Source organism: Cupressus sempervirens, chromosome 8 (assembly GCF_028749045.1).
Source record: "Cupressus sempervirens isolate cs-2001-9-10 chromosome 8, ASM2874904v1, whole genome shotgun sequence".
Classification (NCBI taxonomy): Eukaryota; Viridiplantae; Streptophyta; class Pinopsida; order Cupressales; family Cupressaceae; genus Cupressus; species Cupressus sempervirens.
The window spans coordinates 767,312,717-767,340,516 of record NC_143125.1 but is presented as its reverse complement, the minus strand read 5'-3'; the positions used below and the strand labels follow the sequence as shown (position 1 = coordinate 767,340,516).

Below are 27,800 nucleotides of genomic sequence, written 5' to 3'. Positions count from 1 at the left end.
AAGATACTTATGAATCCCCCATCCCAATCACTAACAAAATTTCGGGGTAACCCGTGCAAATGAAAGACTTCCCTAAAAAACAAATTGGCAACTTGTACGGCCTAAAAATCTGAGAGGATGACGAAGAAGTGTACGTACTTTGTCAATCTGTCAAGCACCACGAAAACAAAATCCTTTCCATTCACCTTGGAAAGCACTGTTATGAAATCCATTGAGATAATTTCCCACTTATGTTCTGGAATCGGCAGATGTTGCAGTAACCCGTAGGTAGAGTATGTTTGGATTTGTTCTACTAGCAAACCGCACATTCTCTTACATATTGCAACACATCCCCTTTGAGTCCTTTATATGAAAACCTCTCCTGGAGACTTCTGTAAGTTTTGAGGAAACCCAGGTGTCCTACCAAGGGTGAGTCATGTACTTCCTTAAATATTTTCTGCTTCAATTTGGATTCTGACACTATAAATATTTGATTCTTATAGTAGATGATGTTATCCACCACTTTGTACCGATTGTCCTAGATGTTGTCATCCATTAGCTCATAGGCAAAAGTGTTTCTGGAATATTTTAACAACAAATGTGCCTTCCAGTCAACTGAAATCTAGTTTAGTGAGTAGATGGCGGGTTTCTTGGACAAGGCATCTACAACCACATTGTTCTTTTGTTTCACATATTCAATATCAAAATCAAAAGCTTGAACCTTGCTTACCCATTTTTGCTGCCTTTCGTTCAAGTCCCGTTGCTCCAAAAAATATCCCAAACTGTTGTGATCCATACGTACGAAAAACTTGGTACCCACCAAATATTGTCAAAACTTCGTTAGTGCATGTACGATGGCCAACATTTCTTTGTCATAGATCGAATATAAACGTTCTGTTTGTGTAAGCTTCCTGCTCTCATAGGCTATGGGGTGTCTATTCTGCATCAGTACTACACCAATGCCTTCTCTGGATGCGTCATACTCCAGAATGAATAGTCGGGTGAAATCAAGTAATGTAAGTATGGAAAAAGTGCTCATTGCCTCTTTCAATTTATCAAAAGTGAGTTGTGCCTTTTTTGTTCCACTAGCAAGACCCCTTCCTTGTCAAATCCGTTAAGGGTGTGTTGTGCTAAGAAAATCTTTTCAAGAACCTCCGGTAATAACTGCACAATCCGAAAAACCCTCGCAAATCCGTGAGTGATTTATGGGAAGGCCAAACAAGGATAGCCTAAATCTTCTCCTGATGAACTTGAACTCCAGATTTACTAACAACATGCCCCAGGTACAATATTTCTGTCATGCTGAATTTGGACTTGGATTGCTTGGCAAACAAAGACTGCTCCTCCATGATCCTTAGGACATCATACAGATGCTTCAAGTGCTCCTCCCATGTCGTGCGATAAATAAGATCATCAAAAAATACCATTAAGTACTTAAGCAATTGTTTGTTGAAAATGTGATTCATGCATGATTGGAATGTAGCAAGTGTATTTGTCAATCCGAACAGCATGACCAAAAATTCATAATGCCCGTAGTGACAATGGAAGGCTGCCTTTTCTACGTCTTCCTCCTTCATGCAGATATGATGGTATCTAGAATGGAGATCTATTTTTGAAAAATAGACTATGCCATGTACTTCATCCAGCAACTCATCTATCCTTGGAATGGGATATCTATTCTTTATTGTTTTTTTGGTCAACACACAGTAATCCACACACATGCACATCGTCTCATCCTTCTTGACCAAAACTACTAATGATGCAAAGGGGCTAGAACTGGGACGGATCCATCCTTTCTCCAGCAGTTCTTAAATGGTCTTTTTGATCTCATCTTTGAATTTCTTAGGATGATGATAGGGTGTGGTTATGACTGGTTTGGCTCCAGCTTCCAACTCGATAGTATGTCCAAACCCTCGATAAGGTAGCATACCAGGAGTAATGTCAATAAAAACTTTATCATGTTTACTCAAAATATTTTGGAGATCATCATCCTAGGGAGGTGTCTGTTGCCCCTTTATAGGTTCCGCCAAGATAAAACAATGTGTAGCCCAGGAAATGTCATCACACCAAAAAATTGCCTCCATCCAATGTGCAGAAACTTCCTTCAGACCTTCATTTGCCATTCCGTAGAGAACAACCTTCTTTCCATCGACAACAAAAGTGAAGTCCATCCGTTTGAAACTCTAATTGTATTCATCAAGTGTCTCCATCCATTGTATGCCTAGAATAACCCTCCATGTACTCAAGGTCCACTATGAAGAAATCCTCAATCACCGTGTGATTCGCCATTGTGATAATTAGCTGAGGAACAAGGTGTGTGCAGGGTAGAAGAGTCCCTCCAACAACCTTAACCTGAAATCCTACATGTGTCTCTATAAGTAGACCTCTTTACTTCACCGGAATGAGTTTATGAACTTTAGAGTGGCTCCACTATCTAGCATCACCGTAACCCTTTGTCCTTGAAGGGTTCCCCGTACACGAAAATTTGTGCACCTCGAGCTACTAAATAGGGCAACAGTTCCTCCACGCCATACCAAAGCTGCAATTTTTCCCGTACCGTTTAAACTAACCATGTTGGTGTCATCGTGAAGTTGGTTGTCTTCGGAAGGTATTTCTTCCTATTCATCCTCATCATCAGACATGACCCCAATGTAATGGATATTGCTTTTTCCGAGGCATCTGTATCTAGGCTCCCAAGGTCCCTTGCAATTGAAACACAATTTCTTCCTCCAGAGTTCTTGTCTAGTGACTTTGTCCAACGACGGCTTTTTGTGCGAAGGTTTATTATCTCTGTCCCTCAGAAACATTAGATGTTTGGAATGTGAGTAACTTCGCGAGGATGATGCTGACAACAATGCCATACTCCATGCCTTCTTAATGGCTTCCGACAGGGTGGCAGGATTGAACCCCTTTACCCAACCTTTCAATGGTTCTATTAGTCTGTCCATGAAAAGCACTATCCATCTTCTTTCAGAAATGTCCATGACCAAAACAAAGTTTCTAAAATTCCACAATGTACTGGTCGACCGATCCAGTTTGTCTCAGCTATGCCAAATCTTTAAAATTTAGTCTTGTATCTTTACCATCAAGTCGATCTATCAATCTCTTATTGAATTTCGCATAAGTATTTATTTGATCATGCCCCAGTGTGATGGGGTTGTGATGCCACCCTTCATGTGCAACTCCCTCCAAGTGTAATGCCGCAAATTTTATTGCTTCTTCTTTTGGCATGGGATTAAGCTGGAAGTAATTATCGGCCTTCATTACTCACGCTTGCATAGATATGGATCCGGATCCATCAAATGGGGACAAATTTACTTTAGTCAACTTCCTCCTGAGATCATCGTTAAAATATCCTCTATTTACACCTCCCGAATATCTCATTCTCAAATCCGCGTAGTCTTTGTAAGATATATCTTCCTCAAAATTCACATTCTCCCAATCTTCTCTTAGTTGTTCTTGCATCTTTTCAAAGTTTGGTTGTTTCCTTCCGTGCGGTGCCTTCATTTGTGAAGGAAAAGACAACATGGAAGGTTGAGAGCGTGTTGGATGAGGGTTTGGTTTACTTGACACCAAGTCCGCGTTGTAACCATTTTGTTCTCCAGATATTTTATTGTTAACCAACATTTTGAGAGTTTCTTCCATGAGTCGCTAAGTATTAGTGATCTATGCCTAATTCCTAGCAAGTTCTCTCAGTAGTTGTAATGTCCCCATTTCGAAGATCCATTTTTATAATAATAGTAAAGTCGATATCAAATAAATAAATCAATAAATATAATTTATAATTATGATGGCATTTGATAAAATAAAATAAATAATGATACCCGATTGAATTTAATGAACAAAAAAAATAATAATAAATAAATAAATATTCAATATATAAATTATTTATTGTTTTACTATATCAAATGATATAATATACTATTATATCAATTGATAAAACTTTAATAATGGTAATAAAATATATAATAATAAATAATAATAATAATGCCTTATTAAATAAATAATGATAAATATAGAAAAGAATTATGAAAAAAAAAAAATCAAAAATGATTAATGATAATAGTACATTATAATCAAACTATATTATAATAAACCATTGTAATCACATATATATAAACTAATGACCCTACAAAATATATATCTTAATATGTAGAATACAGGCAACGATGAACTAGCAGCATTAGATCATAATGTTACCAAACGTCACCTATGTAATCTCCCACAACATATAAGAAAGGAGGAAAGCGAAAGTGATAGAGGGGGATATATCAGACAGGGAATTGATTGATTGATATCGGAGAGAACCAAGGCAAGTGGAAATTAACAAGCACTCAGGGAGCTATATTGTCAAGCATCAAAACTCTACCACTCGTAGTCTGGTCGAACAAAGACATCTGTCCACAAATAACCGCTGTCATCAAGTGAGAGAAGGAAGGCATCGAGTAAGAGAACCAAGCACTTCCAACGGGAGAAGGTACCAAGCAATATAAGCCCTACTACCGTGAACAGGAAGAGTGAAGAGCACAGATTGTAGCAAAGACCAGTAAGTACGTCACTCAGACTATAGACACGGGAAGAAGTTGTGAATTATGAAGTAAAAAGTCAAATATCAATTCATTGGAGGAGTTGCTAAAATCCAGTAAGCATTTTCTGTCACACCATACTACTAGACAGGAAGAATCAAACATATTTGAAGGAAGTCATCGGCAATCAACAGAGACACATGAGGGCAAAAGTAATGAACAATTTACATTAAGAGAGGACAAGATTCAGATATTGTTTCCAAGGACATGAAAAGAAGATACAGTAAGCAATCTCGAGCATATAGTCTCCTAGAAAGTTTCCAGTCAGCAAAGTAATAGTTAAGGGAGGGAATGGTTTCAGTGGTTAATTTCGTCCAAGTATCAGCATATCATTAATTGAAATACCAAGCAGTGATTGAGTAGAGAAAGGGAGAACATTATACTTGGCAGCATGGAATTGACAATTCCGTCAGCAGCAGGAGAAGTTAAACAACCAAATAAGGCAGTGGGTAAGAGAAACAGGTCAATTGGAACATCCTACATCAGTAGAATATATATACACAGCAGAATACATTCAACCATTAAATATGCCTTCTACGTGTTATACAAGATAGATAACATTCAATGATTAAATTATCAAACTATACATAATAGTATAAGGATTATGTCATATTGTCCCATATTCCTAATTCACCAATAAGGGGACATTACAGTAGTGCCACAAGTTCGGCAACTATCACTTCCAGTTCAGCAGCCATTCTATCAACAGAATGTGCCCTCTTCTGGTTATAAACTCTCCTTCACTGTCCAAAGGCTGGCAAGATCGAAGCGCTCTGATACCATTGTAGTGTTCCAATTTTGTACACAAAGCACAGACAATCCTTCTCCAGATAATTTTGGCAACCAGATGGGATACATACGGTGAACCAGAGGCTGGCACAGTGGAGTGAAATGGCATACGAATGCCAATTGCCAATGTACGGATGACAATAGGGAGGTCGTACAGTATGTATGGGTGCCAAAGAGTGTTCGGAAGGTCGTACAGTCTATACTGGTGGGCGTACAGCAGTACAGTACAGTGGGTGTTGGCAGTCGTACAGGAGAGTGAAATTAGGCCGTACAGTATGTTCCTTATGGCCATACAGTGGTGTGAAGGCTAGTCTATACGAAATGATTTGTTGGTCATACAATGAATAGAGGTGAAACCGTACAGTGAGGAGATAAGATGTGAATGAGGCCATATGGTGGCAAAAACACAGAGCCGTACAAATGAAATACTGAGTGATATGGATGGATGGATGGGTGAAGGCCGCACGGTCAAGGAGTAAGCAATACAGGAATGACAGAAGGCCACACAATTAGGTATCAAAGCCCAATACGGAATACAATCTTATTCATACACAAACACAATAGATTTAGATGAAATGCAAACAAAATATTAGAGGCTCGAATGCGAATAATCCTTATATATATGCCGAAAGATGATGCTCTGATTTGCCAGATCCGAGCGAAGTATTGCAGGGAACAAAATGGGGTGAGGGTTGAATCCCAACGAAACTGGATAAAACAAATAGGAAAGATCTTTCACTTCCAAAATGGCAAACAACAAAGAACTCCAACAAGAATTAGCGGTGTAGAGAAAATATTCCAAATTGCCTCCTAAAGACTACCTACAAACCGTGCTTAAACACTTGTCGGGAAACTTTCCGAGGGTGTACAAAAATAGCCAACGACAACACAAACTACAGAAACAAAAATAAAAATGAGTCCGAGATATATTAAATCGATCACCCCATTAACAATAGTTTGATAAATGATTTATTTTATAATGGAAACATTACATCTTGAGAGGGTTTATGAAGTTTGTGAATTTCAATCCATTGCTTAAGTATAATGGACATGGACTAAGTTTCATAGTGCCTTCTCATACTGCTGCTACTGTGGCTGGGAAGTGAAGTGTTTTCTGAGCTAGCAGTTCTGTCATTATAGCACACAATATTTCAGCTTATTGGTGTGAATTTCTGCCTGCCAATTTGTTGAATGATTAGTCTGTTTTCCAATGTCCATCTTTCTGATTTCTGGGATTGAGTAATTAAGATAATTTGGGAAGATTTTCCAACCCAAATTGGACTGCATTTATCAGCAATTAGATTAGCTGTGTGGACCTGTTATTTTGTTGTGATCGGGTGTGGAAAGTTGACGTCTATCCCTTACAAGCACTGCCTAGAACCTGGAGCTACTTTGTTGCTATAAGTGCGTGCCATTGTCAACTATTTTTATTCTATAATTGACAACAAGTTTGGGTGTGGAGTTTCTTGCACACTCAAAACACTATAAGTCAATCATATAGGGAATTGGTGAATGGCCGTGCGAAATTCAAAATATCATTCATATTGCTGCAAATCATTCTAGGTTAGGAATAACCTAGTTCTTTAAATTTATGAATTGTAATTACAATTAAGCTGAAGCTATCATTTGAATATCATTAAACTTGCTAGTTTATTCAAGGCTTCAATTTATTGCCTATTCATATTGTGAGTTCTTATTATTTACTTTAATTTACTTTAGCATTCAATATATTGTTTGAAATTTCAAAAGCATATATTGCAAAAGAAAGAGCAAACAAACAAGTGAAACATAAAAATGAAAAAACATCTCTACTTTCATTAGCAAATCCAGTAGAGTGCACTTGGGCTCATTACAAAAAAGAAGAGAGAGAAAGGTGAAGAGAAAGGGGGAAACCCTCGACCACCTTGACTTATTCAAAAACAAACCTATAACAAACTTTGACTAATTCAAAGTTGTATGCCTAATGCAGTTGTAACTTGATTACATATAACAATATTGCATGTGATACTAGCACATGCCATTACATTTTGTTTTTCCATTACATGTAATATGTCAATTACAAATTACAAATATATGATGAAAATAATGTGTCAGACAAAACAATACTTCTATTACATCATACATTATTGATCTTCATGCTGCTACAAGACGCCTGAAATTTTAAGATTGTTGTGCTTTGGTTTGGTGGAAGAATTTTGATCTGGATTATAAATATGCATCCTTGATTGTTTCGTTAACTGTTCATTGACCATTTTGTCTTGAAAGCATTCTATGTTGTAATCATTGTTTCACCTCCTTTTAGGCTTCATTATGTGATCATGTTTGCTTTGTGTCCCTCTTTCTTCTCTGCATGCATGATTGAAGGACTTTTATGCAATGAAGGATGAAGGAATTAAGGTAAAACCACCTCTTTAAATGGGGTAAGACCTTAAAAGCGGGAATTTCTAGCAGCATTGCATATGAATGGAAAATACATTTTAGATGAGAAAATGAAGCATGGATGGATCCATTGCACGTTTTTGATGTACAAGTATCGATTTTGGGATTTATGAATGGACGCTTTTGGGACAGCAAATGGACACATGCACTTAAGCTCAAAATATGTGCTTATATGACGAAAAAAACCCAAAAACAGGTTTTCGAAGGTCAAAAGCACATGCGGACAAAAAGCATTATGCATGGGAAATAAATGGAAAATAATTAGCCTAACATCTACTTATAATGAATTGTTTATGTTTCCATCATAAGCAAGCATGCAAGCAACCACCATCGCGGGTTTTAAGTCATATGGCAGTAATATAACAACTACGGATGAAGTGAGTGCAAGCATGAAAGTGGGTATTTTGGATGCAAAAGCATGTTGCAAAGTGAGCTTGTTTTCCTTGGAAGTTTCTTTCAAGGATGGGGATTTAATCCCAATTGCATTTGCAAGCGAGATCAAGCACTCGCATGTGCAACTTGAAGAAATAAGAAGAAAGATAGAAAGGGCGTATCATATACATTCTGCAAATTTGAAAATTGAAATGAAATAACTTCCATAATCAAATGAACAAATATATACAACAAAGTCCTATGAAATTGGCAAAGAATCTTACCTTTTTTCCTCGAGAAGCAAAGGAAGAAGTCTCTTGAATCTCTTACACAAAATCTAAAAATCAATCCAATGAGATTTTTGGATTTGAAAAGATTGCATGAATGAGAGTTAAACAAACATCGAATCTTAACTCAATCCTTGCAAAATAGATGCATCCTTGAGTCAAAATTCATACGTTGCAAAGTGTTGAAAGTTCAAGATAAAAAATGCACAATAATTGCAATTGTATTGACTAAATCAAATGCAATATGCAATAGCAAATTAAAATGGTGTCTGAGGCATCAAATGCAACTTAAAAAGTATCGACAAGCTAAAAATGATAAAGAATACCCAAGAACTCACCTCGGAAGCAAAATGTTTGGACTTGATGAAGAAAAATGGTCGAAATGGGTTGTTTTGGGGCAAAAATGTGCCCTAAATAGGCTGTTTTGTGAGCAATTACTGCAAAAACAACCCTATTGGAGGAAAAAATCATTGATTTTTGTTGATGAATTTTCTGATTCTTTGCTCCAAAATCTGGTTTTTCCTGAAAACTCCCAAAATCAATAGGTTTTTACAACTCAAACACACATTTTTCTCTCAAAAATTGTCACCCAAGCTAGTTTGATCATAAATGCTTGAAGTAATGAGTAAAGATGGGCTTTTTCATGGCCAAAACACATGATTTTGAGTTCAAAATCACCACTCATGAGCATTTGAGCTAAAAAAGCCTTTGTAATGATTAAGATGTGCTTTTCAGATGCAACAACATGTGCTCTTGTCTTTAAACACTTAGAAAGGATGACGCAACTAATGTAAAGCGAACCTAGTTAAAACAAAACAAAGTTGTGCAAACACATTTAATAAAACAAAGAAAAACCTACCAAATTAAAACTAGTCAACAATGCAACATTTTAGATGAAACCATTTACGGGCTCAACAAAATAGCTACCTGTTTCCAGCACCTTGCAATACCTGGCATGTTCCCAAGCAACTTTATATAGATGGAACAAGAAAAACTAAAGCAATGATGTCAACGCCTAATGATGAACGAAGTCACCTTTTTGAGATGAATCATATGTATTGCTACTCTAGGATAGGTCCATGAATACAAATTGCCCTCACTAAACTGAACATGCTTCTTTAGCTTCTTCAATTGTATCTTCATGTCCAAGTACATGTGGAATGCCTAGCTTTCCTTTGGCCTCTGACCAAGCGAGATGTCTTATTGATTATCCCTTTGATCAAATAAATTTTGGACTCTTCTTGTCAATTGCAACTTGCTTGATTGGTTCATAAATCAGTAAACCCTATTGGTTCCCAAAACCGCAGATTGGAAATCCAAGAGCCTGCCACTTCTCTGATAGGACTTCTCAATCAATTCTGGCCAACGAACGGGAATACTTCTCGATTCCCCTGCACTTCAGGCTCCACTACACCCAAGTGGGTAGACCCTCTCCTCAAACCTGATTACTTGGTTCAGAGCTTTTCTAAAGCAAATTAAACTTCCGAGTTCTTCGGCTGGCAAGGTCCTCGAACTCAATCAAAATGAAAACTGGATGTTGGATAATGGTTAAATGGTTTGTATAATTGAATAATAATTAATTTGATGCTTGTAGAAGGAATATATATATTTCCTGACTTCAATAATAAAAAGACCAATGCCTATGCTCATTCCGGTAATAGAGTCAAATTCAGTGAATTTTCACGTACAACTTTATAATGTTTTATACACTTATACTACCAACAATTAAATAATCAAGATACGACAGATCAAATATTTATACAATTTTAAATTATTCTAGATTGAGCTTTAACTCCTCTCGAAGGGAGACAAACTGGACAAAGATACGGAAATGATTGAATATTTCATAATACTTGTGATGATCAAATTTAAAATGCTAAATGACCATGTCCACTTATCCGATATTTAAATTGTATACAAAATTCGAAAAAATAATTACAAAGGACTATTCGCCTGCAGTTTAAATCTCCACGCCTTTAATAATAAACAAAGAACATTTTATTTTATTATTAAAATAAAATAATGAAATTTATATTACAAAATCATATTAAACTCCTTATCCCTCCGTACAAGTAATATAGAATAATTTCTCTTGAATATCAATGTTTTTCCCACTATCTTTTTGTATTTTCTAATGATACACCTTTTATATCTTAAATAACAAAGGAATGTGACCTTTTAAAACTAAATGTCGTCTCTCTTCAAAAGTAGGTCACATCTCTTTCAATATTAATTATGTTACTTAAAATAATTGATAAATACATCCATTTCCCAAACATTATACTTTGACTAATGTTGTGATATTATCATCAATTAACTCTTGAATTCTTTCCTGAACATTTCTCCTCTCATGCCATTGCCATATGTAGAAGACAATCTGCAAATATTTTCTGCGTAGATACTAAACTGGTAACAATTCTCAAGTCATCAAGAAATCCAAAGAATGAGTGGATACTGGGCGTCATATTTCTTCTATGTTGTTTTCTTGCTACATGAGACTCCTGTTTCGATCGTATCCTTAATCAGTTTGTGTTTCGATCATACTTTTGATGGTGCCCATATCTGACGTGTATGGTCATTAATAGTTTGAGCCTTCCATTTATCGATTCGTGCCATACAGTATTCCCGTGACGTCTATATAGGATTTCAATTTCAATTTCATTAATCTTTATATGGTGTCACCACTGATCAACATATTCATCAGACATTTTATATGCCACTGGCCCTCGATGTGTGCAAGGAATCACATTTGAATATTTGTGAAAAAAGCATATATGGGTTTAATTAATCGTTGCCGTAGACATCTCCGTTGAATACATACTCTATCTGATTTGACTTCAGGTGGTGATTCCTTGTTTAATAATTTGTTGATGATGATATTTGCAAAGATTGAATCCATGAAATATGATGACTACATTCTTTTGCTAGCTATAATTTGGATCCGCTCCTCTACTAGGTATTACTCTAGCAATGGTATGATCTATTCATGAGGCAGAATCGCTCATCACAGGTTCAGCATCGTATCATGTTGTGTCTCTTGGTGCTCACAAAAGGTACTAATATTTGCAGAAGAGGTTTGTGAATGCTATGGGAAAAGGTTTATTATTATAGTAATTTTGTTGTGTACAAACTCCAAGCTCATGTTGTGTATTCCAGAATAATCTACCGCTACGCCTTACTAGTTCATCATGACTCCATAATTTCAGACGCCAATTTTCCTCGTTGTATAAAATAATAAATAGTATGCCTTTAGTGATATAGTCTTTGACTTTGGCTTAAATGAAATAAGATATTCATAATGTCTAATATCATTCCTTTTCTGAGATCACCGTCAGTACCATTGAAACCAAAGAAGCTAATGAAGACACTATTAAATCTTTGTCCCAAAATCAAGAAACTCAACTGGATTTTGATACATGGATTCAGCCAAAATGGAATAAATGGTGACATAGCTTTACATATAGTCAGAAGGATATGGTATAGAGTTCAAAGTGTCATTCTGGAATCCTTTTCCAATTATTTTACCATTCCTTGTCATAATCTGAACCATGTTCTCAAATATTCTGTAATAGATCAGCCCACATTGGATGTAACTTCAGAACTTCAAAGATCTTTCCCAATGATTGCAATGGAAGCATCAACAGTCTCCATGAAAGGCTTTGCTTTATCTACTAATGTAATAACATCCATACTTCCAAATCAAGCTGCTTTTGTAGATAACCGTGATCATAATCTCCTCGTATAATCCATGGAAGCTCACCTTTTATCCCTGCTCCTATGTGCTTTAAAATATGCATTCAAGATCTGTTCTTTTATATTTTTGCACTTAATTTACTTCAAACTATAGTGCATTGACATCAATAAACTTTTCCATCACGAATCTTCATTATTTTACAAATGGAGGCCTTAAATTTTGCAAAAGTTATTGGGCTCCATCAGACCCATCGGCTGATTGAGAAAACCTTGCTCATGCAATTCTAGTAATTTCATGATAGCACTGCGTACCTCAACATGTTGTTTGCAAACTCCTGACTTGGTAAAGTTTTAATTGTTTATAAGAGACCTTTCCAAGTTGTCAGATGGGACATTTATGCAAAACATACACAAGTTCATGACCTTGTGAAAGAAATACAATCATTTTCAACTTGATTAATACTTGTTTGCATGTCCACTTTTATAACATTATTCTCTTGATCATTGGAAGAAACTTTTCCATTCATCTTTTAATCACCAACCTTTTGAGACTTTCTGAACCAGATATGAGAGTTTTCGACTATGCCTTCTTCCTTTTGTGGAAGTAAATAGCAAGATCACTCCCTTCGGATACAAGATGCTTTACTGTTGTCTTTGTTGATGGTGCCCCAATAGCAAGTTTCTTTGATGATGAAACTAACTTTTGTTGATTCCCAACAGGACTACACGCAACAGTAGAAAGAGGTTTCTTTTGTATATCTCCACGAGGAATTAAGAACATATCTTGAGCTATTTTATTTTTGAGAGAAAGCAATTCATTTGCTAACATTTGCACCGCAAGATCTGTCCTTGTGATGGAAGAAAATGAAGGGTTGCTATTGCAAATTTGGCTCTTGCTCAATCTTTGGCAACAAAGATTGAAGATGATTTGATACTAGAAGGAAAAATTTGAAAGGATTCCAATTGATGCAAGAATAATTCCTTCACGAAATCTTCTTCATTGGGCTCCACTAATTTGATGGTTCAAAAGTTAGTAAATGAACTTTTTGCCCTCAAGAAGAAAATTTCTCAAGAATCATTTGTTGCTCCATACAAGGATATACCTAGGTCATATCCAAATGTTGCAAATAATTATGCAGCTAAAAATTAGAACAAGCTTCCTCTTCCTCCGGAAAGGTTTTTGTCATAACACTATATTTACATATAATGAAACCTTTTTAGTAAATGATATTTATCAAATTTTACAAATAAGTATATAAACATTGTTGATAATAATATCAATAAATAATATTGAATATAAGACAAATGTCATAAACATATCGATTACTAGCATCGAATATCAAAATGGTCTTAATCCAAAACATTCATGAGGATATTAACTAATAAGAGATGATAGTCAATGTTGACTTAGTGCTAAATATGTAACCAATATAAATAATAATAATCAACATATTTACATCTTACTTATAAGCTTACTTAAACAATATATAACACCACAATATTACAAACTACTAAATGAATATAATAATAAGTAAACTATAATTCAAGAAATAACAAACCGATTAGAAGGATATTAGATTATTAATAAGTCAATAATGAGAAAATATAATCAGATCATTATTATCGATAAGGAGATGCAACTGTTCAATAGGAAATGTTTGCAATATTTAAATTCAAACATCAATACAGATCAAACGAAGAAGGAAAGAAACAAACTGGAAGAAGCGAATACTGATTGAATCAAAGAGCATGATTTGAACAATACATATTATTAGCACCCAAAAAGTATACTATGGATTTTGTTGACATGCGTGAGAGGAATAAGATAAATTGTTTTACATGCATGGTTGCAACAAGAATAGCCAATGAGGAAGATTCCAAGTCAAGCTTCATCTACCAATCACAAGCAAGATTTAATAAGTCACTACTAAGTATTGAAGGTGTGTCAAATTATACGTGAGCCTCCCCAAATGAATTCTATCACATCTATTAATAATCTTTGCATTCGAAATTAATAGCATATTTGACAAACAGTGGAAGCGTCGACATGACAAGTAGCAAACACAAGGACAAAGAAGATACTTGAAGGAAAAACAGGGACGAAGACTTATCAATAGAAGGCATTGAATAAGAAAGTTGCAGATTAGAAAGAAACACCAAACGTTGTCACATTGCACTCATACAACCAAGACTATCAGAGCTCCAACAAACGACAGACAGTCCAATTCTACATCACACTAAGACAAACATCATAGCAAAAACACCCTTGATGTGGTAACACCCGTGATATCAAGTTCAATCCGTCATATGCAGTATTCAAACATCCCTATAATAGGAACATACAAGTTCGGGTGAGGAGACAATCATCAATACTTTAATCAAAAACTTGTAGCCAGAGCGTCTATAGAAACACAAGCACGAGCAAGGAGAAGCCATAGTCACCACGTGAAATAACAAAAGACTATTGATTGGAGTTGTAATAACCCTAGTAGGCTTACACTACGGATTATATGAAGAATATCCCACTCACTTGAAATTAATCTTGCAGTTTTACAATTCTTTTTGAATATAATATAATTCATAGTTTGTAGTTTGCAAAAATGTCAATGAATAGAAAATGTAGAAATCACAGATAAGAGTTTCTAGCAAATAACTCAAACTAGAAATTTATTACTAATTCCCACTTGCATATCAATGACATACCTGACGCAAATATAATTCAAATGCCAATCTACAAAGAAATTCAGACATCTAGATTGCAGATTACAGACACCAATTTGCAAACCCAAACACAACTCATTAACAGAGGAAACTAACGCCCAACAAATGTTGAAAAATGGCTTTGCCACAATGCTGAAATATAGATGTCTATATGTAGAATTTCAAACCTCCTTGTGACAAATAAAACCACCATAAACTTTCACCATGTAATAACCTCCGAGCTACAGTTAATACAGTAGGAAGAATGTTCAATTCAATGCTACCATACTCAAATTCAAATCTGCTATTATTCAGCAGCAAATGAGAAGCACAACTCAAAAATTCAAAACCCTCCTAGGAAATATCAAGTAATAAACAGTATCTCCCAGCCACAATATATACAGCAAGAGATATTAATACTAATTTCCGAACTTGAACCACAATACCTCAACTATGGATTATAGGCACAACCCAGCTTCAAAACTCATATACTTTAGCTAGGGCACAAAAATTTAAAACCTCTAAAAAAGCCATAAAGGCATGAAAAGCAAATAAAATATCCAAACATGCTTTTCTCAACAAATGAGCTTGTATTTTAAACTCCAGATGCCCTTTTTGTTGCCAAAATGTAACTTCACTCAAGAAGCTTCACCACACAAAATTAATTAGAAGCTTCCATTAGATTCTTTCACTTGACTTGGATTAACAAATTAATAAATGGCTCTTTCTAATGATAACTCAACCTTCAACTTAAGTGAAATTATAAAGTTAAATTATAACTTTATAATAAGCAATTTAATAATTTAATTATAATTTGGCCACGGCTCTTTCTAATGATAACTCAACCTTCAACTTAAGCGAAATTATAAAGTTAAATTATAACTTTATAATAAGCAATTTAATAATTTAATTATAATTTGGCCACTAAAAATATAATAACTCTCAAAATACTCATCATTTAAATATGTTGTTTGAAATAGTCATCATACCTATTATTTCTCCATGTGACCAAATGCACTTTCCAAATATAGAAAGGGTCTACCTCAATCAACACCCCACTTATACCACAAATAGTACGTACACAAAACTAAGCCCAAACGAAGTCCAATCTAAGCCAAATGAAGACCAACCCGTAGTTTACTGAATTGAGGAGAAGACAAGACCCTCCGAAGCCAAGCCACTGCCTCAAAAGACCCTCTATCCACAACAATTAGCCTGCGAGAATCACAATAACAAGCTAATCCTTGAAACTCCAATGCTAGCAAAAGTGAGGAAATTACAGGAGTGGCACAGAAAGATAGTTATAGATCCATTAGAGACTAAGGTATGAGATATTTATAAGAATTGAGAATCAAAACATTATAGAATTTATGGCTTCCTTAGAGGCCCATATAGTATGGACAAAGGGCATTCGCTAAGAATGAGAAGTCTCTCCAAAGAAGGACTATGTGATTACAGGACATTCACGAGTTGGATGTCAAATTCCGAGTAGTCATACCTATTATTTCTCCATGTGACCGAATGCACTTTCCAAAAATAAAAAGGGTCTCTCTCAATCAACACCCCACTTATACCACAAATAGTAAGTACACAAAACTAAGCCCAAACAAAGTCCAATGTAAGCCAAACAAAGACCAACCTGTAGCTTACTGAATTGTAGAGAAGAAAAGACTCTCCCAAGCCAAGCCACCGCCCCAAAAGACCCTCTATCCACAACAATTAGCCTACAAGGATCACAATAATAGGCTAATCCTTGAAATTCCAATGCTGGCAAAAATGGGGAAATTACAGGAGTGGCACAGAAAGATAGTTATAGATCCATTAGAGACTAAGGTATGTTATATATATATATATATATATATATATATATATCTAAGAATTGAGAACCAAAACATTACAAAATTTATGGCTTCCCTAGAGGCCCATATAGTATGGACAGAGGGCATTCACTAAGAATGAGAAGTCTCTCCAAAGGAGGACTATGTGATTACAGGACATTCACAAGTTGGATGTCAAATTCAGAATGAAATCCAGGGAAGAGATTTGCAAAAGTATATGTTAGGGACGATATATATTGTATGTAATTTTCTAATTCCCTTCTGTCAAAACCCCACACAGAACTATCAATTATTCACCAGGAATGATCATACACTTGTGTCTGATAATAATGGAACAATTGTACTGTGGCTACAGGAAGCAATCAAGAAGGACAGTACAGAATTAATGAGGTTAGATGTATGGTAAGGGAAACCAAATGTCGTGGTGCTGGAGGGTTGTACGGTAGGCCAAGATGGTCGTATGGTGAAGGTAAAGAAATCAAATGCAGAGCAATAGTAATGAAGGCCATACGCTAGAGATATGAAAGGTTGTACAATATACGTATCCAAGTCGTATGGTAAGTTATGCAGGCCCGTCCGTACAGGATGGGTCGTACAGGACGGGCTGTACGGTGGGGGTTGTACAGGATGGGCCATGTAGGATGGGTTGTAGAGGATGGGCTGTGCAAGATGGGTAGTATAGTGTTACTACGAAATGACTATGTGCCAATACAGAGTCTGTATGTTCGTGTAGTTGTACGAAAGAAGACGTGGGGGCAATGGAAATACAGAGAAGTGAGTTTGAACAATACAAACATGAACAAGATGAAATCCAAATAATGAGAATTGAACATAGGTATATTCAATCAATATTCGCACATAAATGGTGTTTTGATTTGCTAGATCCAAGCAAAGTGTTACAGGGGACGAAATAGGGTGAGAGTTGAATCCCACTGAAACCAGACAAACCAAATAGGGAAGGTCTTTCACTTCCGAAATGGAGAACAACAGAGAACTCCAACAGGAATTCCCAGTACATAGAAAATAATCCAAAATGCATACCTATGACTACCTACAAGCCATGCTTAAACACCTGTTGGGGAAAACCTTTCCGAAGGTGTACAAAGATAGCCTATGGAAACACTTACCAACGAAAACTAAAATAAAAATAGGTCTGAGATATATTAAATCAATCGGAACCACAAGTAGAAATATTAACTTGGGCCCCATATTAATTAATTAAAGTAACTAATTATAGGTCTTTTTATTATATTATTTAAATTCTGGGACCACTTAATTAATTAATTTAATTGCATTATTACATTAAAATTGGGGACATTACATTGTAGTGGTCAAACATATGCATATGTCAGAGATAAGAGACTTGGTAGAGGTGGGATCTCTACCAAGTAATATTTCCAAAGATCCCAAAGAGGCCTAAGGATGATGATCTTTTAATGATAATCATCTAATTGAGATATAGTTCTCATCAGAGGGTTAGGTGGTTTGAGAAAGATCTCTTTCAAGGGATTAGGCGAGGTAGTCTGGGTAGAATTTTAGATTAATATTTACCAATTTACACATTACACATGCACTTTAAATTATAACTTAAATCACTTGAGTGAAAAGTGCACTTTTTCAACCCATTTACTTATTAGTTATTACATATGAACTTTCATATGCAACGTGTAGTAGACCTCAACAAGTGCAATTTCACTTAAGTGAAACAATTAGATATGTGCAAAATAGAAACCAAGTGAAAAGAACAAGTTGAAACAAGGCATTTACATATGCGTTCAAATGAATATGCAAATGCACTTGAAAAATGTGATTTGCTACCATTTAAATATGCAAATGCACATAAAAAGGGTGATTTGGCTTGTTATGCTCCTATTTCAAGTGCAAATCGTACTTCTTGAGGCCATTTGCATAATACATCTCATTTCCTTACACGTGCAATATGCATTTCAAGTTGAAAATCACGAGTTGAAAACAATTTGTTTTAACTAAACTACTTGGTTGGGCATTATTTTGCATTGAAAAAGCAATGTATAAGCAACTTCCAAAACCGCAATTTGTGTCTACTTGCACTTGGTATAAAATATGCAACATGACAATACACCTTACAAGTGTGATTTGCATAAAAGACCAAACTCCAATGTATAAGTCACACCCAAAACCGTGACTCGCATATACTTTCCTTCCAACTTGCTAAAACAATGTGAAAAGGGACTTAGATAGGGCGATTTACACTTGGCATAAAGAACGCAACATGTAAATCACTTCCAAAACTATGGTTTACATAAAGGTCAATATGCAATGTGTAATGAACTTTCAAAAGTGTGATATGCACTTGAACTTTGCATATACACATATAAATATGCAAACTGCTCCAAAAAGTGCGTTCCGCACTTTATGCATTCCATCCAGTGTGCAAAGGCCCCCCAAAAGGTATGATTTAGGGCTAAGAGTGAGACATTTAAAAGTTTTGATCACTATATGCAAATAAATTTAAAAAGCCCATCTTGGATAAGAGAGTTTCATTCCAACTTCATCTTTACTCCAAGATTTCTCATTGCTCTCCAAGAAAGTATTAATCTTTGGTTTTGTTTGCATTTCTTGTCATGTTGCTTATTTGATGCATTCTTTTGCTCTTTGTATTCCATTTTTTCATTTGCAGCCCTAGATTTCTGTTCTTTAAACACAAATAAAATCAAACGCTCATTCCTTGTAATGAAAAAGGTTCTTTCTCTCAAAATTGAAATTGCTTGCAAGCTTGAGGTATTTGAAAGTCCCCATTTTTGTATCAAAGCAAGAAATATGTTCTTCTTTTCTTTTCTTTGTTTTGTAAATATGTTTTTATGTTTTTGCTTGTTTTGGGTGTTTTTAGAGAGCAAGTTTGTGAAGAAAATGATGAAGTTGTCTCAAAGAATGCTAGTTTCCATTCATAATTCCAGCCTTAATCTTCATTCCATCATCAAATTTGCCCAACTCCATATTTCCCAAATATGTAATTGGACTTTGAAATCTCGATTACACATTTATACACAAGTTAAAATTGATGAGCTTTCACCATATATAAATAAATTCATTAATCCTGATTTTGGGGAAAACTCTCAGTTCATAAACATAAAATATTTCATCCACATGCTCCGAAACTGCATCTACTTGCATTCTTAGTCATTCAAGCCAAAAAACCACATTTTGCCCATCTTAAATTCTGGGAAAATGTGACTTCAATCATTTCTGCCCAAATAAGGAGTTGTCCATGTCATTTCTAGACTATCTAAGTGTTCAAAAAGTATTTGAATCATACTTACAACACTTACACTTCATAGATCTACCAATGTTCAAATCTTGAATCCTTCATGGATTCAATCCCATTGGAAGATGTTTTCACCCTTTCAAATTTTCATGCTGCAACAAACTCTCTAAGTCGCGATATGTTCCAAGAATCTTCATCTTCAAAGGATAAAGGTAAAATGAGGTATCAATATGAGAAAGAATTGGCTCATGCTACTCCATCTCAAGTTTCATCTTCATACGACGGAATCGGAAAAATGGAAATTGATCATGTTGTTATAGCAGATTTCCTACAAAGAAAAGAGACATCTTGTCAAGAAGATATACTTCGAATCAAAAGAAGCAATATTCATTTGGTCTCCACTTTCCTAATGGCTTCCCTAGAAACAATATCAATCAAGGATGTTCATGAGAAAATTGTTCTGAGTTTACATCCGGACAATTAGAAAGTTTTCATATTGCATGTAGATTTTACAAAGGAGAATTCATACCAAATGTGGAATGAAAACAAACTTGATTACATCAAGTTTTCCAATTAAAATTGGTTGATCACCAAACAAATCAATTTCTCTATATGGCCAAAGGTAATGCACAAGATTGATTTTTGTCGAGAAGTCAATGGTCTGATTACTCTACTCAGTTGGATCTGTGGCCTAACCGAGTCTAATCATTTTGAACCATAAATATAAAAATTCATTTACCAGATCCTACAAAGAAGAGAACACATCTATTGGCGACAAATCATTGGCACAACAATATGCAAGAAGCTCATTCATGTGGAGTCCTCTATCTTTCAACATAAAATTCTACCTTGTCTACCTTTGGCATCAATGGCAATTCATCCATCAACCTCCAATGGGTCCTCGAGACAGCCCAAGACCAATACTCGCCTTTGCCTCGGGCCATATACTTCAGTTTTGGGGTACTTGCTTGTGGAAAGTACTTAGGCTCTTCTTGCCTCTTGTTTTGTCTCCTTCCTTTTTGCTAAACTTTGTGTTTGTGTTCTTTCCACGAACACCGTTTGGTGTTACCACTGCTGGTAGCAGCCCTATTGTACTCTCTTCAATCCCTTAGATCCGTTTGTGGACTCTTATTGGACATTTATAAATATACCTTATCTTATCTGGGTCTCCTCATTTAATTTGATCAAGCTCTCCATCAATGTAATTCAAACCAACAAAATCTGACTGATCACATTTAGGATGTTAATCCTCCTGAAAATCCCACAACTTCAAAGCATTTTTGAGAAACTCGATGAGAGTCGGGCTAGATTTGTGCATGAAATTGTTTATTGGTCTTGGAGTGGAAACCACTACTCACTTAGGCAAAACCACCATGCACCAAGTGGAAACCACTAGTAGGTTAGGAAAAGGTTAAAATCTTGAAAGTGGAAACCACCTTAAACTCAGACAAAACCCCTATGAACAGAGTGGAAACGACCACTTAGGCAAAACCATCAATCAACAAGTGGAAACCACTAACTACTAAGGCAAAACCTCTGAGCATGAAGTGGAAACCACTAATGACTTGGGCAGAATTACACAATTAATTAGTAGAAATTTAGACTAACTTAAACAAAGCACAACTAATGTGCAATGGAAATAAAGGGTGACTTACACAAGCTTGAAAATGCAAGGTGTATTAAGGCTTGACTTAGGCAAGCGCATCTAGTAAGCAATGGAGATCACCATGGAATTAGGCCAGCACATGCAACTTGAAGTGGATATCAATATGGATTTAGGCAAGTGCATGTGATGCAAAGTGAAAATAACCACATAGCTAGGCAAGTTTCAAGCATAAAGTGGAAATCCAGATCATCTTAGGTTAAGTCCATTTCACATCAACATAGTTTCCTCACAAAAGCATTTTACATCCATTCATTAATCGCCACTATTATTTTATATTTCCATAAATAGCAAACCCACATGATCAAAATACTATCATATCTATTAAGCCTGATTTCATGAAGTTCTGTTTTATCAATGCCCAGAATGTTGCTCCACCAATTTTCTCTTCAAAGCTCCTTATCGTGCTCCCTCACAAGCTCAGAAAATGTTGCCAACGTACCTAAATGCTAACACTTACAAAAGACGAAACTAAAACCCACAGCAAAAAGAGGGGGCCCCCATGTTTCATGGGCCGATGGTGTGAATACCCCACAACAGGAAGAGGCAACATTAGCACTTCTAATGAGAATAACTTATTCCAACCTGCTTTATTAAGACGCATCATTTGTCTAGTTCAGAAATTAGTATCCTAAAAAAAATCTAAAACATAACATCACAGTTGGAAAAGTGTGTTGTGCAATTGGCCAGCTACATTATAGACCACAATAATTACATCAATTGAAAAACAATGAATTTCAACATCAGTGCATCAGACTATTGAGATAGCTTTTCTATGTAATCCAACCAAGCACTTAGTCCATAAACCCATGCATGAATATGCCAATCAGTATAGAGCCTATTGTGTGCCCCGCAACCCCCTAGAGGAATTTCAAGCTCAACAATAGGACAATCAATAAAATAAAAAACTCCCAAATTAGAGAATCATTTCTTTGCCACGAGATTCTCCTAGCTTGATTGAAGGGGATGCAAGGGCAAATGGAGAAGCATCTGATCTGAAGCAAAAGGCACCAGTTCAAGGCCCAGACAAATGTGCAGTATCTCCGACAGTGAACAAACATGAATATATAATACAACAGTAACTGAAATTATATCTCCATAGCTTGCTTTACTTGTCTACACTTTAACTACACGAGATGCTGAGTAGATTTAGTTCCAAAAGGGGTCACATTTTAAGGCCCCTTCCCATGTATGTGTAAAGTGGGGTCCATTATTGATCACCATTTTATATTATACATCTTGTTCCCTTTTTGGACTTTGACTTGTGTAATGTGTACTGTGCAACTGACCAACTACATTAAGGACCTCAATGATTGCACCAATTCATAAACAATGACTGTCAACATCAGTGCTTCAGACTATTGAGATGTTTTTTCTACAGAATCCAACCACAGTGCATGGTGTATACCTATGCATAAATATGCCAAGCAGTATAGAACCTATTGTGTACCCTGCAACCCCGGGAGGAATGTCAAGCTCAACAACGGAACAATCAAAAAACTGAAAAATCCCAAATTAGAGAATCATTTCTTTGCCACGAGATTCTCCTAACTTGGTTCAAGGGGTTGCAAGGGGAAATGGAGAAGCATCTGATCTGAAGCAAAAGTCACAATATTAAGGCCCCGGCAATTGTACAGTATCTCCAACAGTGAAGAATCATGAATATATAGCAGAGAACTATAGTTTTTTTAACTACACAAGAAGCTATTACAATTAAAAATTATGACATAGACCATTAGACAAGTCATTTTCCAACTATCCAAGGGCTAGGACTCTGCTAAGAAATAATAGGAATCTCATCAATTTACAAGATGACAAAGAAAGCATGCTACTTTGTCAGAGATCCAGTACTCTGGCCAAATTCAAGATATTAATCAATGTAATAATAAATCATATAGCATCTAAAGAATAAATTAATATCAATCTAAAGTTTTATTCTAAAAATATAACTAAACACCAGATTTAGTGATATAAAACATGCTACAAAAGATGTATGAACATTGATGATTATAACTAAATTGTAAGGATAAACAAATCACTAGTCCTCTTGCACAAAACTAATGCCTTGGTGCTACATTAAGAAGCAATATTACCTGGAATGAAGCAAACAGTGTGAATATAACATGCCCTTTTTGTATTGCTTCAACATGCCGAGTAGAATAACTGTTTCCCTCGCGAACACGATGAACGTGATAAATAATTGGCACTGCAATGAAAATCAATTGAATGTGACTATCCTGAAATTCTTATTACATCATTATAATAAAACAACCAATATTTGATTCTGTAAATGCTCAAAAGTTTAAAACATGTTTGATTTTTAAGAAGTCAACTTAAAAACAATAAGTACAGTTGTGTGTAGACTGCCATGATTATTGAAGAACAGAATAACTTGCATAACAATTATTGTTTAAGTATCAATCTTTGGGTCAAGGTTATATGCACACATATTCAATATGAAAAAAATGTTGTTGGCAACTAGTACCATGCATAGAAGCAGAACCCAAATGAATCCAAGATTGCTTCCTCTATAACCACCTGCTTAAAACTCTTAGAGGTTGGCCAGTTACCTTTAGGGGCATCAGCCTGCCCCTTAGCATCTTCTACATGTGTACCTGATGGCTTTTGTATAAAAACAGATGCTCAAGCAGTGGTATAAATGGTATATGTGTTGAGGCCTCTATCAAGCATTACCTAAGTATATGCTTCATCTAAAAATGATCAAATAGCATGTTGGGTCATATGAAAAACCCTATGCATCAAAGAGAGAAATTCATGAATCCGCGTGGACAACTGGCTCTATTCATAGAATTCACTATGATGCAGCCCCGCCATGAAATTAATCATCCACAGCTATATTTGATGCCTTGGTAAACCTAACCACCCTACAATAGAGAACATCCATGATGCAATGCCGCTTATTGTAGATTTGTAATGCTACGAAACAAAAAATTTAAGGAAAGATGAATTTTTACTGCCCTGCTCATTCTATGTTAACTTCCTATGCTTCCAACATTAGTCGTAGTCTGAAAGAAGATGTTGTAAGTGAGGAACTGTTGCATTGTATATTAATAGTAAGAGTTTGAACTTTGAAGTGTATTACAGCCAGTGACAACTTTTATAAAGTTGGCATTGGAATTAATGGAGGTATGATGAAGGGCATACATCGGTGGAAAGACAATTCCAAGTTTCAGACAATCAAATTTACAACTCTTCGCCATAATGAACTATAAAGTAGCTTGCAGATTACAAAGACACATTAATCTAGACATCTTTTATGCATTTAACAAACGTAAAATATCACCAGTCAGCCACTTATGTAATGTCCCCATCTTTTTAGCCTCTTAGTGGAGTTCTTAGCCTTTACATTCTCCAAAGGCTACCTAGAGGCATAAGGAAAAATCGATTAAATTAATTTCTTATAAAGTCATTAAATAAATTACAATTAAAAGATGACTTTACATTTAATTAATTTAATTAAAAGTGACTAAACTTAAATAAATTAATTAAAAGAATCTTCTAGGAGGAGGAATTAAATATTATTTTATTTCTTCTAAAAGAAGGTCCATCTATCGGAGGAAAGGAATAAATAGGGAGAGCAGCTTCATTGTTGATCATCGAAGGTCTTACCATTTACTCTACCGGATAACTTGTGGAGCGAAGGGTTTCTGCAGTTGCTACATTGATCATTGAGAACAAACACTCCCATTGATTTGCATAACTAAGGTGGTGAAATATCTTCCTAAGAGTTGCAGCTATTGGAGAAGACAAATCAGTCTTTCCATTGTGCCAAATTTGTGGAGTAAGATTGAAGGAATAGGTTGGATATTGCTACAATACCGATTTGCTATAGTACCGATTTGCTACAGTGTCATCGCTACAATGACTCGCTACAATAAAATCCAGATTTTTGGAGCAATTCTAGGTTTCTATCTATTACATTTTGCATTATTTGAGAGTAAACATTTAGGGCATTGGTAGCGTTTTTTAAATATGTTGTAGACTGATTTATATCAGAATTTCATTCCAGAAGTTGTCAAAGGGAATTAGAATATCATTTAAATCATTGCATGCATTGCCTTAAGTCTGATTGTTGAAGATGCATATTTTCTCATTCGTAACCAATGTTTATATGTTCCGATAAAATACAAAAAAATTATTTGCATCGCCATTGTTAGACATTTGGAGTTTGCAAGCATATCTCTTTTAGTTTGGCATTTAGGAACAATCAGCATTTAGATCAGTGTTATATTCTTTGTCTCCAAAGTGGTTGACGAAATGTCAAACAACTAAATTATAATAGAATTTGGTGTTTGTCGAAGTTACAACCGATTGGGGTTATTACAACTTAACCAAGGCAATTCACTTCTACAACCATTTCTGAGACACAATTAAATTTATTAAATTATTTATCATGTTTATGATGTAAGTGAGCCTTCACAAATTGAAGGATAGCAAAATTTACGTTTTAGTTGTGTATTTGCATGATAATCTTTTGTCAGCAATAAAATTGTTGAATGTTGTTTACTCACTACAAGTGGTGTGTTATTTCATGCAAAGTTAACAAAAATATTCAATAGAACATGCATATGACACATAACTCAGAAATAACACAGTACAAATTACTTTGGCAGCAAGATAATTCTTTTCATATTATCACATGTTTGTACCATCAACAATGTGACTTGTTAGGACTTGAAAATAATGCTCAACCATTGGTTAAGTCTGCCAACTAGCAACTCACACCCCTCCAAAACAAATGTTTTATTATACTTCCAAGTTTAACTAACAAAAGTATTATATAATTCTAGTGGCATATTCGCTATCAACATCATCCCCCAACAAAAAAAATTGTCGTCTTCTAGATGGTAGAAACCAAAATGGGGCGAAATGCATATAAACAAACTATGAAGAGGGGTGAAAAGGCGTCCCTAGAACTATAGAAGTTGCGTGGCTGGATTGTTGTTATAGACGATGAAGGCACTAAGTGGCTGACATCCATGTTGGCAGCCTCTCTCACTTTACTTATTTTTCCAAGTTCAGCATTTTCTCCCTTCATTCCCTCCTGAAGAGTCACTAGTTCTGCTACTTTCCCTGCTAATTGTAAGTTCCTCTATGCTAGTTGTTCGTGAAGATGGACTATTGTAGTCTCTGGAGTAGTCATGCAAGAGTTCTATTATGGCAACCATGCCCAACTCTTCTTGACCAGCTTCAAATATGCCTTAACTGTAATGTTCCCAAACGGTTCCGGAGATGCCCCGTGTTGCGCAATCACTTTCCCGTGCTGCGCAACTACTACCCATGTTGCGCGGCTACTACCTGTGCTACGCGACTACTACCCATGCTACGTGGCCACTACCCATGCTGTGCAACCACTTTCCTGAACGATTCCAGAGATGCTCCCGTGCTACGCGGTCACAGCTCGTGTTGCGGGACTACTACCCGTGCTATGCGGCCACTACCCGTGCTACGCGACTACTAACCTTGCTACACGGCCACTACCCATGCTACACGGCCACTTTCCAGAACGGTTCCGGAGATGCTCCCGTGCTGCGTGGTCACAACCTGTGTTGCACGACTACTACCCGTGCTGCACGGCCACTTTCCCAAACGGTTCTGGAGATGCTCCCGTGCTGTGTAGTCACAGCCTGTGCTGTGCAACTACTACCCGTGTTGCGCAACAACTGCCCCTGCTGCGTGGTCACTACCCGTGCTGTGCGGACTGAATTGGAGGAGTGAAACAAAGTCGTACGGCTGAAATTTAGAATGTCGTACGTTGTGCTGGGAAGGTCGTACAGTTGAATTAGAGATAGTCGTACGGTGTCTTGAAGAAGACCGTACGGTGATTATAGTAGGGTCATACGGTGATGCAAAAGACGTATCTTAGTACAAAATGATGGGTAAGTCGAGGTGTATGTACGGTCAAAGTTGTGAGGAAGGACAGTGCGGAGAAAGGGGGATAGGAACTAGAATCCAACACATAATGTAATCGTGGTTCATACACAGTACACCATAGAAAAATCCACAATAACAGAGACTAAGATGCGAATAATAATTACCAAAGATAATCCAACTTGCTATATCCGATCCAAGTAATACATGCAACAACGGAATAGGGTGAGGGTTGAATCCCACCGAAACCGCATGAGCCAAATAGGGAAGATCTTTCACTTCCGAAATGGCGAACAATTCCGAGCTCCAACAGGAATC

General features: G+C 36.0%; 1 protein-coding gene across 6 annotated transcripts in view; it reads right to left on the bottom strand.

Moving 5' to 3' along the window:
- LOC149544673 (acyl-CoA thioesterase II) overlaps positions 1 to 27,800 on the bottom strand; it is a 313,792-nt gene that overhangs the window by 122,506 nt on the left and 163,486 nt on the right. For all 6 annotated transcript variants that reach the window (XR_016355064.1, XM_089795239.1, XM_089795241.1 and 3 more), the window contains exon 9: positions 23,684 to 23,796. Coding sequence is in view for 5 of the 6 variants with exons in the window: in XM_089795239.1 (XP_089651365.1) it covers positions 23,684 to 23,796 (113 nt within the window). In the remaining variant the exon portion in view is untranslated. The remainder of the gene's footprint in view (positions 1 to 23,683; positions 23,797 to 27,800) is intronic.